Source organism: Marmota marmota, unplaced genomic scaffold (genome assembly GCF_001458135.2).
Source record: "Marmota marmota marmota unplaced genomic scaffold, marMar, whole genome shotgun sequence".
In the NCBI taxonomy this organism is placed as follows: Eukaryota; Metazoa; Chordata; class Mammalia; order Rodentia; family Sciuridae; genus Marmota; species Marmota marmota.
The window spans coordinates 18,376,445-18,396,171 of record NW_025999913.1 but is presented as its reverse complement, the minus strand read 5'-3'; the positions used below and the strand labels follow the sequence as shown (position 1 = coordinate 18,396,171).

The following is a 19,727-nucleotide window of genomic DNA, read 5'->3' as shown; positions in this document are numbered from 1 at the left end:
TTATCCTGTAGGTGATAACTCATTATCTTAAATCAACCCAGGTTGTGTGTTCTTAAATCAGTACCTCTGCAAAACATTAACAGGCAATCTTTAGACCATTTATAAGAAAACTACAAAATAAAATTAACAAGAGTAAAAACATATTTAGTTCATGTAATAGCTACCTTGAATTTTGGCAGAGTTATACATTATAATCCCCTGTTTGAGATCCTAGTAATCTTGGCAAAAACCAACTTTTGGACACAACTTTAAATGTACTGAAATCTGGCCTACTTATTTCGAAGTCATTTTCACATGTTGTGAGATGGGACACATAGCCTTATCTCAGGTAAAGTGGGCCTCTTCATAAATCTTAAGTACTGTAGTTCTGAAGCTGATCTTTGCTTTTTAGACATCATTTTACGAAGCCTGCATAAATTGTTGCTCAATTTCACATGAATATTAGCTCACACGATATAATATCACACCTAAAACATGAATTAAAGAAAGGCTGAAAGCTTTTAACCTTTTGTAGAAGAGTAGCAAAGTACTTTTGTGTTTTACAATATCAACCTTCACATAGATTAGGCTCTCATTAACTTAAAAATAGATTTAAATTGTACCCCAGTGTAAAAAGTAACATAGAACTTTACATATCTTATTGATAGCAAGTCCAGTTATAGAACACAAATGATATAAATAAATCTCCAACATGTTTTTCTTTTAAGCCTAAAATTACCATACAACTTTAGAACACCAGCTTGATATAATGTTCTTTTAAAGCTTCTACCTTACAGGGCTGGGGATGTGGCTCAAGCNACGCATGCCAGGCGAGCGCGCTACCACTTGAGCCACATCCCCAGCCCCAACACACAGACCTTCTTTATCACTTACTTAAACCCTCTTATTAATCACATAGACTCTCTTATCCAGAAACACATTTTCCCTCTATTAAATCCATACCTAGAACCTTCTAGTTTCTCTTTTCCATCTGTTAACCTCCTTTTCTGTTCACATTTTGAAACAATCCTTGTAAATTTCTGAATTTAGGCAGATTATTTCATAGACATCAACATTTTATTAGTTTTTTATTATCACCTAGGAAAAACTTATAAGCTTAATTTTAAAGACATCTTTACTTTTATCTGTTTACCCAATTTAAATTGAACCATTTAAATCATGTGAATCAAAGATATTTGGATCCATTTTTTTTTTTAATTTCATGAGGCTCCTCATATATCTGCCAATTGTCATATAATTGCATGATATATGGACATATGCACATACAGACATACAACACATAACACAAGTGTGCACACATACACAATAGTAAAGGCCTTGTAGCTTTTCTCAGCTGAAATCTCTATTGCAATGTTTAAAAAAACTCCACAGTTGATCAAGAATAGAACTGATCAGAAAAACATTAACTTAGGTCTGTAGGATCAAAATCATGAGCTCAAAAAAAATACAGAATCTAAGAAAAAGCAAGAGTCCTAGAAAAAATGACTGGCCAGTAATTAGTAAATACAATATAATTTACTCTTTGGTTTAATCTAGTTTGAGTTCAGGTAAAAGACACCTTTACTTTTTTTTTTTTTCCCCCCTTGGGCCTCAGATCTGTCTCCTTCTGAGCTCTCAGTCTTCTTCTATTGCATTTCAACTCAAATCCTGCCTGAGGTCTGGAAGGAGCAGGAAATACTGGAATTCTGAGGAGAAGCCTCATGCCTAAGGCATTTTAACCATAAGTCACAATTTTCAGGTTTGGATGTTGAAAATTATGATACAAGTTTAAGATACAATTCACAAAATTTCATACCTTTACATCTTCCTACACTAGAAAAACTTGCTCACCCAAAACTGAAAATAGGATCTTACTTGATAATATAAAAGCCACCATCAGAAGAAATTCCTTCAGGATCCTTAAGCCACTTCCTTTGTTCTGAAGTTAGTAGTAAGTTACATTAAATCACCTGAAAAAAATTCCAAATGAGAACCACACACTACCATGTATATCCAAAATTAAACTTTAAAAATTCCCAAGACTGTTGCTATTCAATGCATTTCAATAAGCCAGACCAACGTCCCAATTCAACACTTTCCTTTCCTAAATCCTACACACTGAGGGGAACAGATACCATATCATAATTTACTATCCTTGCCCAAATTAATGCACTGGTACACCTAGTGAAATCTTCCCAGGCTACCCAGTTCAAAAATTGATGAAAAAATAAAACTAAATGATTGGGAGTTACTTGCCAACTTGGAAGTAGAGTTCTTTTAATTTTCCATCCTAAATATTTAAGTTCTCTAGCGTTGAAGTGGCACCCCCTTTCTCCACAGAAAAGCCCTCTTCACCATGGCTGATTTTAAGACTGTCAGCAAAAGAGTCCAATGTAGATAAACTTCCTATTTTCATGTCGCCCTGTTTACTTGGCTACTGGCCAAGAAGATACCAGCACTCCAGGTGCTGGATACCCCCTTACTAGTTTTTCACAAACATATCCAGTACAGTACTTTGAAGAAATGTGCAAACAAGGCCTCTGGCCTTGAGCTGGGCTTCACAGAGATGTCTACATTTTTAAGATAAGTTACAAATGGGCTCCATGGTAACAGCTGGCAGGGAGAGGGAAGAAAGGGGAGAAGAAGCTATTCTCTTCTCAGGTGTTGTCCTTGAAGGGTTAACTTGCCCACAACAGTGAAAGAAAAAGCTGCTTTTATGTGAACTTCTGCAGACTGTGAACTTCTGAGCCCCTCGCCTTACATGCTGGGTATAAAACTCTGAAACTCCCTGAACTCGGGGTTCAGGGGATTGATTGATTACAGCAAAGGCTGTACCCTCTGAACCTGGCTGCAGCCAAATAAAACTGTTTCCTGCTATCTTTGGTGCCTTGCCTTATTTGTCCCTACAACAGCATGAACTATCTGAAATCATAAACTAAACAATTACCTAAACCTAACTTTTAACGGCAAGATTATGCAATGCTTCAAAAACCCATTCAGATGCCAGATTGTTACAATAAAAAATCATCTTTTAGACACACATTCAGCCAAGATCTTCCCCAAGAAACAATCTATAATAACCTTTAAAACAGACCAGATAACAGAAAAATCTCCCCAGGTTTCTAACTCCCATTATGGCTCCTACATCAGTGGCACCATAGATTTCCCCACGAGTGGACCAGATGTTCTCACACAGGGGCAACCAGAGGTGTAAAATCAAGGGTCTCGGTGTGGCGACTTACTGCATTCAGTGTCCCCTTCTTTTTAAGTAGACAGAGATGGAGTAATCCTTACAGTACAGGGAAGGAAGACGGAGTTCCCCAAAGCAAAATGGTTTTGGCAGCTGCTGGGGGTCCCTCAGTCCCTCCTTTTACTTTCAGGATTAGTTCCTCTGGTTTGGTCCGACCCCAGGCACCAGGCACTCTCCATATCTCCTAACTTTTCAGTAGTCAGCTCCCAAAAAGTTCATCTTACATCCTCGGCATGCAGTTGTTCAGAGTACTAGGCTCCCCAAGAAAGCAGAGGGGAGGCTCCTCTAAAGTCTCCTCTGGGGTGCCAAAATTTGTGACTGAAAGTTCAGTTCCTCTCCTCGAAGCCAATTAATGCCAATTTAATAATGAGGACAGGGTTTTGAGAAAAAGAAAAAGTGAGGTATCAAAGTTCTTTGATCCCCAGCAGGCATTTCCCTCTGCAGTGGGTGCACTCAAGCCAACTACGGGAAGAAAGAAAAACATTGCTTCCCTAATCCCATTTAACAAAGGGGAGTAAAGTCTATCAAAGTTCTTTAAAACACAGCTAAAAGGGATGTAAAAGTTGAGAACAGAAAAGCTGGCAGTTCTATTGACTTTTGGTCCCTTGCAGGAGAAGCATACCAGGGACATTCTTAGGCTAAAATTTAGCTAAAGTTACCTCCACACATCTAAGGCAGATTGGAACTTGGGACACTGCATCTGTCCAAAGTAAAACAATGCCATCACACTCAACAGAGACATAGGCAAAAAGACACAGATTCCCTTTTCAGATTGTCAAAAAAACGAAAGTGGGTGCTGGCCCCAAGCCAACTGGGGCCTTCCCTTCAGACAAAGGGATTGGGGGAGCATCCCCCTCAGATTGGGTCTGACGACCCCAGATTGGGAGATTAGTTCTCTTGCCAGGGTGTTGGGGTGGAGACAGACAGGACAATAGAAACAAACACACATAACACAAAATTCGCAGCGCATCGTGGATTGCTACCCAGAAACTAAAGGCACAGGCGGACCACAGATCCGTCAGCTACAAAATACTTTACCCAATAACTTCACAAAATACTTTACTACAGGCAATCCACTCAGAACCCAGAAAGGGGCTGGGGATGTCTCCCACAAACCCTGTCGGCTGCCCTTCGGTGCGTCCACCTGGACCTTTTGCCGACCACACAACACAGAACCAGAACCTGCAGGCAACCAGAGTACAGAAAATTACAGATCGGCAATGCCTTTACTTACCGGCCAGGTTTTCATCACCTCTCGATCGGGGTGTCTGGGTAGGCTTATTAGGGGGATCCCGGATGAGCCCCCGTATGTTATGCTCGAATTCGGGACCCCCAAAAGACCACCAGAGACCAAGATCGATGTAAACAGCAAAGAGGTGTTTATTGCGAGCTAGCTCGGTCCTCCGTGGGCACAGCAACTGGTGACGCTGAGAGGCCCCGAGCCCAGGGTTTGCAGCAGTTTTATACATTCTTTGGAGAAGGCAGGGACCCCCACATACATCATAGCATCTCTTAGCAAATCATCACACACCGCGGGAAAATCAAATAACAACTCTAAAACATGATTAGCACACTCATTGGCGGGAACAAGTTGGGTAGGGGTGATTGGTTACTACAAGAGGGGGATTCCTTTGAACTGATTGGTTTAAGCCAAGAGGTGTGTATGTGCTGAACTACATGGTTTCCCAACATGTAATCAACCACCATAAACTACTGGGAGGGTCATCTGGCATCCCAGCTATTTCCCTGTCTCATGCTGATTGGTGGCTGCTAGGGGGTTGCTATGGATCCCCACCTAGCCTGACTGAGTCAGGGACACCTGGGGCAGCAGATCTCTCCTGTTATTTGTAGATAAACCACTTAGCAGGTGGGAATGTGCCTAGGAGTGCTCTGTGGGTCTTTCCAAGGACAAAGGTGATGTCCCTTCCTTGGACAGGCTTTGCTCTGAGGTAGAGGCTGGTTTTTCACTGTGAAGTTTCTCATTAAAAAAACATTGTTGGCTTAGGTTTACAAAACACTCTTAGTAAGACAACACCGTTGGTTTGTGGCCTAGAAGTCGATATAAACAGTGTCCTAAGCCCCTCTCCCCAGGGTACAGTGCTCTCTTCCCGGGGTCTTTTCACCTGGCTGAGGTTGCACAGCAGCTATTGGCAAACCAGTCCCACCTGGGGCTCATCCAGCTCTTGACTGGGGAGCCCAAAGTGAGGAGAGTGAATACCATTCCCTCCCACTCTTTCTAGAAGCTCCTCTCCTGCTTTTAACACATGCTATGCATAACTTGACCTTTAAGATTCCCATGAAAAGTTTGACCTAAATTTCCCTCCTGGACTAAGTGCCATAGATCTTCTACTCCAGGGCAGATAGACTCTGAGCCTAGCATTTTCCAGACCCTGGTTTCTTGGCCCTCCTCTACCCATCTCCCCTCTGACTCCCAAGTGGAACCAGCGTCTTTGAGTGGATGCAGGAATCTGACCGGCCCTGTAAGCCCTAAGAGCCAGAGGAAGGAGCCAGGAGTGGCTGCACTTGTGTAATCCCACACAAGTGTCAATATCTGTTGCCAAATACTGAGGAGAAGCCGGTTCCAGCTGATCACCATAAAAGCTTTCCCAGCCCTCCCCCAGCCCTCCCCCCAGAGGCAGGGCTGCCTGATAAATGTGCACAAAGGATGTGCGAGTCGCCTTCGGGACGTGAGGCTGTCTACGAGAGCGACTGTTGGTGAGTCTGTTTTTAGGAAGCCAGAACTGTTTGGAGACAACTGTGCTTGGTCTGCACGCCATCGTCAGTTAAAATGAAGTGCAGGGCCCCCTGGGGGGAGGATGCGGGGCCCCCAGTTGGAAGCTTTTGGGTTGCACTGGTCTCTTTCTCCCCTCCCAGGTGGACAGTGGGTTTGCTGTTCTGCTGAGGCCGAGCAGTGGCCGAGCAGCTGACTTCACTGGAAAGCAATATTTTGAAAGGCGCTCGGTTTCCATGTCAGTGACCAGCTGCTCAGGCAAGCGCTGGCTCCGTGCCTGCTGCGGCAGCGAGGAGCTTCCTGTGAGCCCAGGAGCCCGGAGCAGCGGCAGCATGTCCCCTGGCCGGCTGTGGTCTGGCCTGCTGGCCGTGCTGGCCTTCCTCTGCCCGACAGCGTCTTCGTGTGGCCTGTCAACCCACGTGGAGATAGGTAAGTGCTGGGACCTGCCAGGTTCTTGGGAGGACAGGCCGTCTGTCTGCACAGGTGAAGAGTGAGATGGGCACGGCTGTCCTGCGGAGACACGACGCCTCCTGCAGTGCTGGGCAGCCTGACCCTGGGGAGAGGGGAGAGGGGCGTGCAGTGGCTGGGGCCTCGGGCGGAGGCTAGTGGAGGCGGGAAGGTGAGGAGAAAAATGAAATTATGGCATTGGCAGGAAAATGGGTGGAAATGGAGACCGGCTGTTAAGTCAAACTCAGAAGGTCAAGGCCCCTGGCAGGGGGCGCCGGCTCTGGGTGGGGAAATGGGGGCTTCCTACTGTGAGGCTGCGGGGCTGGCGGGATGGGAGGAGGAAGTGGGTGTAGGGAGGAGTGAGGAATTCATTTTGTTTTACATTTCTAAAGACTGGCATTTCCAGGTGTATGTAAAAGGCCACCCAGAGCCATGGGAGTAGGACCCTGTCAAGTGCCTTAAAGAGGTCTTGGGGACCAGGGAATCTGAGCAGTCTCTGGTGTCACCGCCCAGAACCGAGGCAGGAGTGGGCTGGTGTCACCAACCTTTAGGCAAAGGCAGAGGTGTTTGTGTAGGTAGGTCATGTGATTTTTTTAAAAGACAAAATTACTTTTCCAGCTTTTTTGAGGTATAATTGACAAATAAATGTGCAATGTGGTTTCTTTTTTTAAAAAAATATTTATTTGTTTAGTTGTAGTTAGACACAATATCTTTATTTTATTTATTTATGTGGTGCTGAGGATCGAACCCAGGGCCTCGCACTTCCTAGGTGAGCGCTCGACCGCTGAGCCCCAGCCCCCAGCGTGGCTTCTTAATAACAGGCATGCTGTAAATTCTTGGCAAAAACTCTGAAGATCTCTTAAGAAGATTTGGGCCAGGTGTGATAGTGCACGCCAGTAATCCCAGCGTTACCAGAGGCCGGGGCAGGAGGATCATCAGCTTGAGGCCAGCCACAGCAGCTTAGTGGAGCTGTTCCAAGACCCTGTTTCAAAATATAAAGAGCTGGAGGTGTCAGCATGCCTGTGGCCTCAAATCCCGGTACCAAAAAAAAAAAAAAAAAAAAAATTGTGTATGGATTGTATTTGTAATATTTTTAACATAAGGAAAATGTGGGTCAATTCACAGTATAATTAAAGATTACATTCTATAGCAGTTTTCAGATTAATTTCAGATGTATCTGATGGTCTAGGTTTCATTTAAATAGAGATCATATTATGGTTTTATCACCTCTAAAAGTTACAAAGAATAACAAGATTATAAATTTGAAAATTTACCAGTGCAAAATAGACCCGGATATTGAGCAATGGCAGACAGGAAAAAAAACCACAGAATTCTACAATTTGAGGAGTACTAGAGGTCGCGGAGCCCAGTTCTTGCGTTTTACAGATGAGGAAACTGATCCTAGAGAGTGTCACAGCTACCTTGTTGACAGCCCTGCTCTTGGCATTGAACAGGGAGCAGGGACAATGGAGAAGAGGGCACTACAGGTGTGTGTGGCCGAGCAAGGCACTTACCTCTCACTTCCTGCTCTAGGACCCGTTGAGCCCCCCACAAGAGGGTTTATTTCCTGCCTTACTTTGTTGGTGCGTCATGGTTGTACATAAGGATGAGATTTGTCGGTAGGCATTCATCCATGCACACAGCACGTGTCCCCCTCCCCCCCATCACCCCTGGGTCCCTTTCCTCTCCTGACCTCCCTCTGGTTTTCATGAACTCCCACCTCTCTTCCCTTTTTCGCCTCCATCTATGAGAGAGAACATAAGACCGACCCTTGACCTTCTGAGTTTGACTTATTTCACTTAACGTGATGGTCTCTAGTTCCATCCAATTTCCTGAAAATGCCATAATTTTCATGTTCCTTTGTGCTGAGTAAAACTCCACCGTGCGCAGACACCATTCTCTTTATCCATTCACCCGTTGCTGGACACCTAGGCTGGTTCCCTATTTGGCTGTGCGTGTGTCACTGTAGTGTGAGGACTTTAATTCTTCAGGATAAATGCCGAGGAATAGGATAGCCAGGTCATATGTTGGCTCTAGGCCTAGTCTTTGAGGAACCTCTACTAATTTCCACTGTGGTTGTGCTCATTTACACTTCTGGCAGAGGGTAATTGAGCACCACATCCTCTCCAGCATTTATTATTCAGTATTCTTGATGACTGCTGTCCTCATTGGAGTGAGAGAAAACCTCAGTGTAGTTTTGATATGCATTCCTCTAATTGCTAATGATATTGAACATTTTTTCATATATTTGTTGGCCATTTGCATTTCTTTTGAGAAGTGTCTGTTGAATTCATTTGCTCATTTATTAATTGGGTTATTTGATTTATTTATTTGGTTCCAGGAATGGAACCCAAGTGTGCTTAACCACTGAATCACATCCTCAACCCTTTATTATATTTTATTTAGAGACAGGGTCTCGCTGAGTTGCTTAGGACCTCACTAAGTTGCTGAGGTTGCCTTTGAACATATGATCCTCCTGCCTCAGCCTCCCAAGCCATTGGGATTACAAGCATATGCCAGGCTGGTTATTTGATTTTTCCAGTTTTAGGTTCTTGGAATTCTTTAATGTTGTAGATATTAATTCTTCTAAGTGTTTTCCAACTAAATTCAGTGATATTGCTGAAACTGTAGAAGTAAGCTAAAGAGGAACAGACATAAATGGAAATATTCAACTTTTTTAATCTTTAGAGTTTGAAAATTTATAAGATGGGCGCCTTCAGTAGTTACAAGATCCTGATGGATATCTAAAGTTATTTATTGCTACAAAGCTGAACATAATTAAGGGCGACTCCTGAAATTGAATCTATACCGATTCTGAGAATTTTTATATAAAGGAGACTAAGATGACTGTTTGCTTACTCGGATGAGTATCTTGGTTCACTTTCTCATTGCTCACATTGGGCCTGAGTAGAAGGGTGACATTTTGGTGAACTGACTGGTCCAAACTGGCCTCATTCAGAGCTTTGGTCTGCGAGCCACTGGGCTCCTGTGTGGAGTGTTCTAGGCTGTGACTTGTCTCTTACATTCATGTCTTCAGTGTAGGAGGGCCTGTGTTTTTTTGTTATATGAATTTAACAAATGGATGTGGATGTGTTTCATGGTAAAAAGGTGTCGCCTGAGTGCCTCCTCAAAGGAATGCCAATCTTCCTGTCCTAAGAAGGCTCGCAGGGTGGTGGGTGGCGTGGGCGGCCTTCTGAGATCCCCATTAGAGTGTTCCAGTGTTAAACACATCTGGTGACCGTTGGTGCAGCCCACGGTTTTACATATTATATTTCCTACGCGGGTTTATTTACCTCGATTCTGAGGCAAAATAAGATAATGACTGCTTCTGTGGCTCCTCCCATCCGGCCACTGTGCCTGTCACTTAGTGTTTACTTTCTGATTCTCTCCACCAGCTGTGGAGGTGGGTGCTTGTGACTTGACTTTCCATAGCAGGGAACTGAGGCCTGCATAGGTCAAGTACTGACCCCAGGTCACCGAGCTAGGTAGACAGAAACTAAATCACCATGCAGCTCCGATGTGCATAGTAATAATATAAATACTATACGAATGCAATTAGGCCTAAATAAATTCTGAGTATGAACTTCCTCCTCATTTTCCGCTTCCCTGACAGTTTTTGACTGCAAAATAGTGCATTTTCCTTGAAAATGACCTCTGAGTGCAGGTGAATATAACCTGTGTATGTTCCTCTCTTTCAGGACACAGAGCTCTGGAGTTTCTTCACCTTCATGAGGGTCACGTAGACTACAGAAAGGTATAGCCTGGCTCTTTCTCCTCTGCATCAACCTCCACCGTGGGTGTCCAGCAAGGCCGGACAGGCTGATCCTAAGAGCCATTTCATGTCATTCATATTACGGTTAAAAAGCCACTTGAACCTTTTATATATGTGATATTATAAAATGCAAATATTTTAATGATGTGAATCATAACTTGGAAAAACAAGAGAAATTTTTAAAACGATGCATCTTTTTCTTTTTATAAAGAGAGGTCACACTTGAGAGAAGCTTTTTTCCTAGTTCCTGTCGCTGTTTGTTGTCTGTGGGTTGCATCACCCAGAGGAGCAGGAAGTTTGCTTGTTTGGTTTCGCAGCCCTGGGGATGGCACCCAGGCGAGGCCAGGCCAGCCTCTGCCCCTGAGCACATTGGGACCCCCTTCTGATGTCCTTCCCTCTGTGTTCCTGGTTGACTTGGACTCCTAGTGGCTCACCTTTATCCACTCTCAAATTAGTAGAACCCGTCCTGACCCTGTGCACCACTTCTAGTTTGACAGCTAAATAATAATCTGTGGTAAAGGTGATTCTTAAATATGCAAGTTTGGTCAGGGTGGTTGACATTCCCTCCTGACATCGGAGGTAGACCTGGTGATTTCCAGAGGCCTTGCTAATCCAGGTGGAAAGCGGGGTCAGGCAGTACAGATCGACTGAATCCCCAAGTCACTTTCCACCAGTAGTCCTGGCTTCCTTAGGTGCCACCTTAGCCAACCCTTTAGGGAAAAGCAGTGTATATATCTGGTGGATGTTGTCAGTGATCTCGAAGCAAAGTATGTGGGAAGGAGAAGCAGGAACCTGCCGGCCTCAGCCTGTGGCCTGTCAGCCCCAAGTGTGCAGAGTGGTTTCCAGTAGAGTTCACGCTGGTAGGATGAGCTTAATGGACACAGGTGTCCCCTGCAGCGTGGCTTTAAATCCACGCACTGAATGTCACCTTTGGAAATGACCAGGTGCCGAGTGCTCGCCCCTCCTGTGTGGCGTCTGCACATACAGGGATTCTTCACCTGTTACACCGTCACCACTGAGGCCCTTTCCAGAGATTGACTTTGCGCATCTTCACGTTTGGGGATCTTGCTCTTTTTCCTTCCTCTCATCTGAACCCTTTTCTGTGTGACTTCTCAACTCATCAGTGCAGGTGGTATGACACTAAGGGACATGGCCTGAAGGACAATTGTTGGTGTAGAGACAAGCCCCACAGACAGGGTGAGGCAGGATTCTCAGGGTCTGACAGGTTGGTTCAGGGGTCATCTTGTCAACGCAGTCAGAGGTTACTGGGCTTCAGAGACTTTGGCTTGCTCAAACTAAGTTCATAGAGTCGATCATAAAGCGGGGAAAATCGGTTTATAAATTTGTAGGAGCTGGGGAACCCCAGTGACCTCACTTTGGTAGTCACTATTGTCCCCGTTTACCCTTTCTGTATAGAATTCTGAATAGAATGTGGGTGTTAGCATGAAATCAGCGCAGCGTGTCACCCTCTCCGCCCCTCACAATGGAGAAAACTTTTGTCCTTTCTGATTATAAAACTGATATGAAGCTCATGAGTTAAAAAAAATTATATATATATATATATATATATATACACACACACACATATATATACACATATATATATATATATAACATACATATATGCACATACATATATAAATATAATGTGTATTATATACCTTAAAGTAACCAATATTAGTTAATGTCTTGCTTTACATTATTTCAGGTATATTCTTTTTCTCTGTACTTCCTTTTTTTTTTTAAAAAAAAAAGATCATGTTATACATAGTTTTGTAACTTTTTTCATTTACTAGAAGATATATTTCAATGTCAGTAAATAGAAATCTTCAGAATAATTTTAATTATGCACTTTTATGTTATCCAGAGCTAGCATCATTTATTTAACCAATTCTCTATTTTAGCTTATTTGAAATAACACAAACCTGACAGGCTGGGAACACCAGATAAGTAATTCCCACGTTGCCCTTTCCAGTTTCTCCAACTGTCGACAGGTTATGGTACCTGCCTTTTCATCCTCCCAACTTGGGTGCGTTGGTTTCCCCGAGTCGTTTGTGGGTTGGTTGTTACTGTGGTACTCACTACCTTTTAACACGTCTCTGTGAGTTTCCTAACGTGGAGGACATTTCCCATACACCACGGTATAATAACCAGGATTGGAAGTCGGCATCACAGTAGGACCACTGCCCAATTCTAGGCCCTCGTTCACATTTCACCGGTCGTCTGCAGAAAGCCGTTAGTGGGTCCAGGATGAGCTTCAGCAGGAGTGAATGAAGTGTAGGCCTATTGTCGGTCCTCTTTGGCTTCAGACAAGAGCATCTCCTCAGCCGACCGTGGCTTTAATAACTGGGTGCTTTTGAGGAGTCCAGCATAGTACTGTGGAATGCACCTTAATTGGGGTTCTTCTCGTGTGCCTCATAACTAGAGTCCCTGAAGGCCACACCTTTTTGTGAGGCTCTCAGAGGACATTGGAGATTCCGCGTTCTTCTCACTGACAGCATCAGGAGGAATGCACTGCCAGTCTGTCCCTTCTCTGGTACCTTGTATTTCTAGACTTCCACGTGGTTCTTCTTCGTATCTTGCGTTTCTTTGCTGAGACTTTGTTTTCTCTCCAGTGTGGTCATATTTGACTGCTGAAACATTATGGTGGCTGCTTGACAGCATTTGTCAGAGAATTGCAGCATTTCTGACATCGCAATGCTGGGATCTATTCTGAGGTTTGAGACCTTTGCTGTTCCTGGTGTGGTGAAATGATTTGGGGTGAAACCTGGACCTATGGATGTATGGTTGTGGGACTCTGGATCTCATTTAAACCTCCTGTTTCAGTTGTGTGCTTCTGACACCACTGTGAGGGAAGGCTGGGAGCACAGCCTCCACACTCAGCCTCCACTGAGACTGGCCTGGCTGGGGCTGGGGGTGGGGGTGGTAACTGCTGCCTCTCTCTTGGCCTTGCTGATGCGGTGGGCAGAGTGGTGGGAAAGCCTGACTCCCCTGGGCCTCTTCTGACCCCAGCCCAGTGGGGAGAAGAGGGACCCCTCATTACTGCAGATTGGCTTGGGAGTCCGGACTCTCCTGGTGACCCTATTTACCGCAAATATGGGCAGGGCAGGACACCTTCCTCCTGTCCCCTCCTCAGCCTCTGAGACCTCACCCCAGAAGGACATGGGCCTTCTCACAGCCTGGCCAGGTGCAAGTCTGGGCTGCTCACGGGGCCTCAGTGGATGGGGCAGGTTGGGTCCACGGTTTCACCTGTGGCGATGGCTGAACAGAGGTTATTAAACGTTTTCTGTCTCATTAGGCTGCTCTTTTCTGGCCCTGAGGCTAGAGGGAACAAGCTTTGTTTTTATGTCTGTGTCCCATGTATTCCAGGTGGTGGCTCTTCCAGAACCCAGTTCAGGGTACAAGAACCAAAGAAAACAAAACCCCAGAGAAGTCGCCATACTGTCACCTGAAGTGCCAATCCTGGCTGATGTGCACTCTGGTCTTCATGGGGAGGCCCTGTTCACTGCGTGTCCAGCTTCTCCATTGTGTTTAAGGGGAGGAGTAGGGAAGAGTGTGTCTGTCATCTATTTTTCTGGAAGCAGATGTCCTAGGGATGTTAGTTGACATCTCTTGGTTAAAGTGGCATCTGCCACGTTTTGACCTGGAAAGTTAATGAGCATTTTCTACTTTTTAACTCATCAGAGAGTAAGTGCTTTGTGGAGAGAGCTGGTGAGGCTGAGTAAACATCCCGCTTCTCACCCAACTTGTGCCTGCTGGTTTTAGCACCCATGGGCGATTAGCACCCATGGGTGATTCGCACCCGAGGCGATTGGGGTGATGATGGTTGCCAAGTGGAGTTTCTGATCCTGCCCATCTCCTGCATTTCTCGGTTGGCACTGTGCTAGAAGGTGGCCTTAACTCTAGCTCATCCACTTACCTGTCTCCTCAGAACGGCGGGTTGTTCTTCTACTCGGTGTCTTATAGTACATTGCTATTCTTAGTCTTTGGTACTGGGATTGAATCCAGGGTTGCTCCCCACTGAGCCATATTCCCAGAAATTTTCATTTTTTAATTTTGACACAGGGCCTCGCTAAGTTGCTGAGGCTGGCCTTGAACTTGTGAGCCTCCTGCCTCCGCCTTCTGAGTTGCTGGGATTCCAGGCATGTGCTGCCATGTCTGGTTTAGTTCTCAGAGTTGGCTTCATGTTGGCTGTCTAGTCTGTCTGTCAACTGATTATCTATGTCCTATTTAAAACTATAAATCCCATGAAAACACAGCCAATTCTGACTTGATCTCGCAGGATCTATTTCTAGCCTTTTCTGTGTCTCTATGTGTGACTCTTTTCTCCCCTGCCGAGATGCCTTGCTTCTGTTTTCAATGTTTATTTTCATGCTTAATCTCCTTGCATGAAATTAACATCTTGACCACGAGTGACACATCCCCTTTACTGTGGCACTGCCGGCTGAATCCCCTGGGCCCAGAAATAGATGAAAAACAAAACAAAACAAAACAAAACTTCTAAATGACAGACATGTAGAGAAGACATAAGTGCAAGAGGAGGGTAGGAGAAATGACGGTTTCTCCTGCACTCCCACACCACCATGATGGGCACCGAAGGCTGTGACCTCAGAGGGTGGGGGGCTCCTCCTCACCAGCAAGCAGCAGCCATCACCAACGGGGTGTCCTCTGATCCAGGTCAGTTCTGACTCTACTAGTTACAAGTCAGGCCTCTGAAATTTTTGGCAGATTGGCTGCAAATCGGGGGTCCGATGTCTCCTCCTCAAGTTCAGCACAGGGGCCACAGTGGCTCACAGAAGTCAGGAACACAATCCTTACAAACTTCCCATAGAGGGTGTTACAAACGCCAGAAATCAGTGGCCGGAGAGGAGTGGAAGAGTCCCCAGCACTGAGCCCTGGGCGCTTCCTCCTGGGAGCTGGGGCGAGTCACCCTCCCGGTGCCTGGGTGGCATCTTCCTGTGGCCCTCCCTGTGCACAGCTGTCCGGAAGCTCTGCAAACACTGTCCTTTGGGGCTTTATGGAGATTGCACTGATAGGCACGGCTTTAGAAGGGATGGCTGTGTGGAAATGTGGCTGGGTGGGAAGGGTGGGACCTCGTGGTGACAGACGGGCAGGGACACAGGCAAGTCCTGTCCGTGCTGTTCCTCCACATTCCTCCCTTGCATGTGTGGGGCAGGACCCTTTCTTAGGGGGCTGGTTATCAGGCAGGTTGGTCAGAGGGTTCTTCATGGCCAGGTACAAGGCGGAGCCTCTGTGACCTGCCGTGGGGAAGAGAAATGCTAGTTTTTATGGCTGGCCTTTGCGGGGAAGCTATGAGCCAGGAACCGTGGACCAAAAATATGTAGATGAACCTAATGTCGCACAGGAGGAAACAGCATTAACTCCTTCCAGCTTGTTGATTTTTGTTTTTGTTGGTTCTGGGGATTAAACCAGGACCTTGCACATGCTAGGCAAGTGCTCTACCCCTGAGCTGTGCCCACTTTATTGACTTTTTTTTTTTTTTGAGTAGCATTTTCAAATTTGGTAGCGCACTTGCTTTTAGGGTTTAATTTTTATTTTTCATCATTGCTAATTTGGTAGCTTAAGAATGGTATGTGGCTATAGGTTTGAGTTAGTATTGTAATCATAATTTATTAAGTGAGGTTAAACATTTCAAGTGCTTGTTGACCATTCCTATCACTTCTGTGAATTACCTATGCTCTTTGCTCACTTTTTTATTTTTATATCTATCTTGATGTATAAGAATCATTCTTCAGATATTAGCACTTAATCTGTCAAATGACTCAGGTTTATTTTTTATTAAATTTGTACCTGGAGTTGTTAGACACAGAACTCCTACATTTTTGTGTGGTTAAGTGTTCAGCCTTTATGGTGTCTACCTAAATATGGAAAAAACATTTCCCCTCCATACTTAGGCAATTATTTGCCTAAATTTGTTAGGTTTTTTTTTTTTTTTTTTTAGTTATAGGTGGACACGATATCTTTATTTTATATTTGTGGTGCTGAGGGTCCAACCCAGGGCCTCATGCATGTTAGGTGAGCACTCTACCTCTGAGCCACTACCCCAGCCCCTAAATTTGTTATTGACCTCAGCTTTCTAATCCATCCCAGGTCTATTTTGATAGAGACCGTAATAGGGATCCATCCAGTGACCTGTTTTTTGATATAAATTGCAAGTCACCTGGGTGAAGCACAGAACCCGTTTGTGGTATATCCATGGTGCACCCGTGCATAGGGCAGTGATGGGGTCATTTGCTGACTGTCCCCTCGGCCTGCATCTGTCACATATTACGTAACACGCGTGCTCAAGTCTCTCTCTGCTCTTTTCTATTTCACGGTCTGTTCCTTTGGCTCCTGTATCAAACTGTATTTGTTTCTGTAGTTTAAAAATGTACCCGGAGGATTCAACCTCCCTCAGGACTCTTTCTTCCCCACTCTTTTGCACACTTTTATTTTTTTTCAAAGTTGACTTCAGAATTATTTGGCCATGTTAGGTGACACACCCACCTCGGGAGAGGAGCAGATTCATCAAGTCCCACTCATGTCAAGCAGTTAGGCCTGTAGCTGGCAAGATAAATGTTCCATGAAGTTAATTATTATTTCTAAGGGACAAAAGTCCAACTGGGCTATCTTTTGGTCGGGGGAGGGAGAGAGTTTATTGATCCAGGTGACTGACAGCCCTGGGGTGGAACTAGGCCCCCAGGGTGAGTTGTGGTCTCTTTCTCCACTCGGAGGACCCTGCCCCAGACTCTGCAGCCCCAGAAAGAAGAGCACTTTCCCAAGCTCTGGCTCCTAGCAAGTGTCCATTTCTGAGCCAAGCACGTGGTAGGGATGAGAGTGCCACCTGCTGCTCCAGGGGTCAGCCCCGAGGACTCCTCAGGGCACAGGCTGACCTCAGGAGGGGTGATTCTGTTCTGTGAAAACTGGGGAGAGGAAGCAGGTGCTGCCGTCTTGTCCTCGTGGGTCATGTTCTCGGGGGACTTCTTTGCCTCCGTTTTTGGTCCACATGATGAGTGAGCCCTGGTTGAAGAGGAGGAGGTTGGGCTGCCCACTTTTCCTCGCCCGTTATGCTCCTCCGTCTTTGTGAAGATCTTGGAAACTCCTGGGCTGGCAAGGCAGGAGAGGACACCGTGCCAGGAATTAGGCACTCACTGCTCAGACTGTGAGGACAGAGGGGCAGCCGCGAGCCAAGTGTCCGGAGAAGACGCCCAGAAGGACACGTGGACCTGGCTGCCAGGGACCCGCTCCCTGACTGTTGTCACATGGCCAGGTCCCCTTCTCTAGGCGCAGATTCAACAGGCTTGCACGTGGTGTGGAAAATAACAGGGCTGCAGATGTGGAGCAGGGGTACCGCACTTGCCTAATGTGCCCAGGCCCTGGGCTCCTCCCCAGGAGTACTGCCAAAAAAAGAAAAAAAGCAGCAGCAGTAGCCACCCCTTGACTGTTGTTGGCCCTGAGACTCCACCATAGCAGTCCTCAGCGACTGCATGCTCTGAACTCTTCTTGAGGACACAGGGGTGCTGGAGCACATTAGGGGCCTCTGCACCACAGCCTCCAGGTAGCAGAAGCCGTGGGCCCATGGAGGAGGCAGGGCGGAAGTGCAGTCAGTTTCTAGCCCTGCCGCCTGCATGCAGCAGGCCGCGAGGGAGTCGGGATGGAGCTGAGCGAGCCACCCGCCAAGGAAGAATGTCTACTTTCACCTCGTGTTAAAGGGAAAAGGATGTTTCTCTCACTCTCTGGAAGCACAAAGTGCATTGGTCCTACTCTAATGCACAGGTAGCAACTGTGAGCTGACACATACGTGTGTGGATAGCCTTCCATAGATCCCTACCTACCTAATCTAGTCTCTGCATTTTTCTCAATTCACTGTGGGTCATAAAATGACCCCACCAGCTCCAGGTCCGTGAAATAGCTTTCAGGAGGTCTTGCCCTACTGGGTAGACAGAACATGAAAGGAAGTGGAATTTAAGTAGGTGATTTTTGCTTTTTAATTAGCCTGCTCCTGCTTGGTAGGAAAGAACTTGAAGATGCATTCCAGGGTGCTGTTTTGGGTGGAGCATGAACTGTCATCCTTGATCTGCCCGCACTGCCTGCCTCCTCCCGCAGCTGGAAGTCCACGGGCCTGTGATTCCAAGGCTGCTGCTCTGCCCCCTAATCTCTGTGTTTTCCTGCTCCCCAGCTGTTACTGGAACACCAGGATGCGTATCAGGCTGGGACCGTGTTTCCCGATTCTTTTTACCCCAGCTTCTGCAAAGGAGGTAAGATGATGGCTTGTCGACAGAACCGGGTCCCTTCTGCTTGGTTAACAGGAATGGAGGTGACCTGAGACCTGTTTCCCAGCCAGGCAGTGACTTCGTTCCCAGGTTGTTTTTTCCGTTTATCCAAACTTCCCCCCTGGAGCACTGACGTTCTGAAACCCTGAGCTACTTCTGGATGCAGCCACTCTAAGCAGCCTGCTTGCTTTAGTGCAGCGTCAGAGATGACATTTTACAGGAGATCAGAGGGTCTGAGTTCCCTTTCCTTCTATGTTGCCTCTTGGTCTGGACTTGGGAAAAGTCCCTTCCACGTGGTGTCAGTTTCTGTGTCTAACGTAGCAGTGACAATGCCCGCCCTGCCTCGTCACTGCCTTGACGCTGGCGTTCATGCAGAATCCTTTGTCGAGTGCTGAGCAAGTCGAAGGTGGTGCTGCCCATAAACTGGGCTCGAGGCTGTGCCCATCAGGCCCCAAGGGGTGTGAGAGGCACAGTCAACTGAGTACTTGATCTTTAACCAGGTGCTGTCCCAAAGGTGTGGACAGGAAGTTGGGAATGGCAGGGGAGAGACCACCAGGACGGTGGGCAGAGGGAGCTGTCAGGCAGCGTGACAGGAGGAGGGCCTCAGCTAGGGCCACCGTAGCCCACTCACCTGTGGAAGGGAGCTGGGAGCATGAGCACCCAGCCTCACTCTTGTCCTTTGCTCTGCTCTCCCGTTCTTTCCACAAGACAAACCCAACCAAAGCCGGGGGACAAAGAAAGAAGTCAACAGAAGCAGGTGACGTTGGAGTCACCAGTAGGCAGAGGGTGGAGACAGGCTCTGGAATGAAGGAAAGCCGTCCAGCTCCCTGGGACACCGTGCCATGGCGGAAACCGCTTCCAGTTTCAGGATTCTCTGTGGTTTTTTTCCTACAGTGATGTCTGTCTGGGTTGATGAAATGTTTAGGGTGACTTGTTCCCATAGTTAGTATCCCAGGCAGCCAAGCTGTGCACTTGTCATATTGGTAAAAATTTCCCTGTTTTTTTAATTCCCCCTGTGATGTCGGGGATCAAACCCAGGGCCTCAGGCATGTCGAACAAGTGCTGACCAAGAGAGCCACCCCAACCCTGTCATGTATGGTCCTTTTATTTTGCTGGTGGGGTGTTATAGTTCTCCTCCTTTCTAACCTGTCATTTCTACTTTAGCATTTCCCAAATTGGATTCATGAGAGCTTGACTGTTCTTGACATTTTAACTACCCCTTGTTTTTTTTGTTTTTTTTTTTTTTTTTGTACCGGGGATAAAACCCAGGGGTGC

At 46.2% G+C, this 19,727-nt stretch overlaps 1 protein-coding gene and 1 long non-coding RNA gene across 3 annotated transcripts in view; one reads left to right on the top strand and one right to left on the bottom strand.

Moving 5' to 3' along the window:
* Positions 1 to 2,962: 2,962 nt before the first annotated feature.
* LOC125615607 lies at positions 2,963 to 14,704 on the bottom strand. The gene is made up of 3 exons (XR_007346278.1): positions 14,693 to 14,704; positions 4,241 to 4,251; positions 2,963 to 3,268 (listed from the first exon to the last, which is right to left on the bottom strand). It is a non-coding gene; the product is annotated as an uncharacterized LOC125615607 (long non-coding RNA).
* Gpld1 (glycosylphosphatidylinositol specific phospholipase D1) overlaps positions 5,796 to 19,727 on the top strand; it is a 46,703-nt gene continuing 32,771 nt past the window's right edge. For both annotated transcript variants that reach the window (XM_015494070.2, XM_048799861.1), the window contains exons 1-4: positions 5,796 to 5,944; positions 6,104 to 6,389; positions 10,106 to 10,161; positions 18,359 to 18,437. In XM_015494070.2, the coding sequence (XP_015349556.1) occupies positions 6,197 to 6,389; positions 10,106 to 10,161; positions 18,359 to 18,437 (328 nt within the window). In that variant the 5' untranslated portion in view covers positions 5,796 to 5,944; positions 6,104 to 6,196. The remainder of the gene's footprint in view (positions 5,945 to 6,103; positions 6,390 to 10,105; positions 10,162 to 18,358; positions 18,438 to 19,727) is intronic.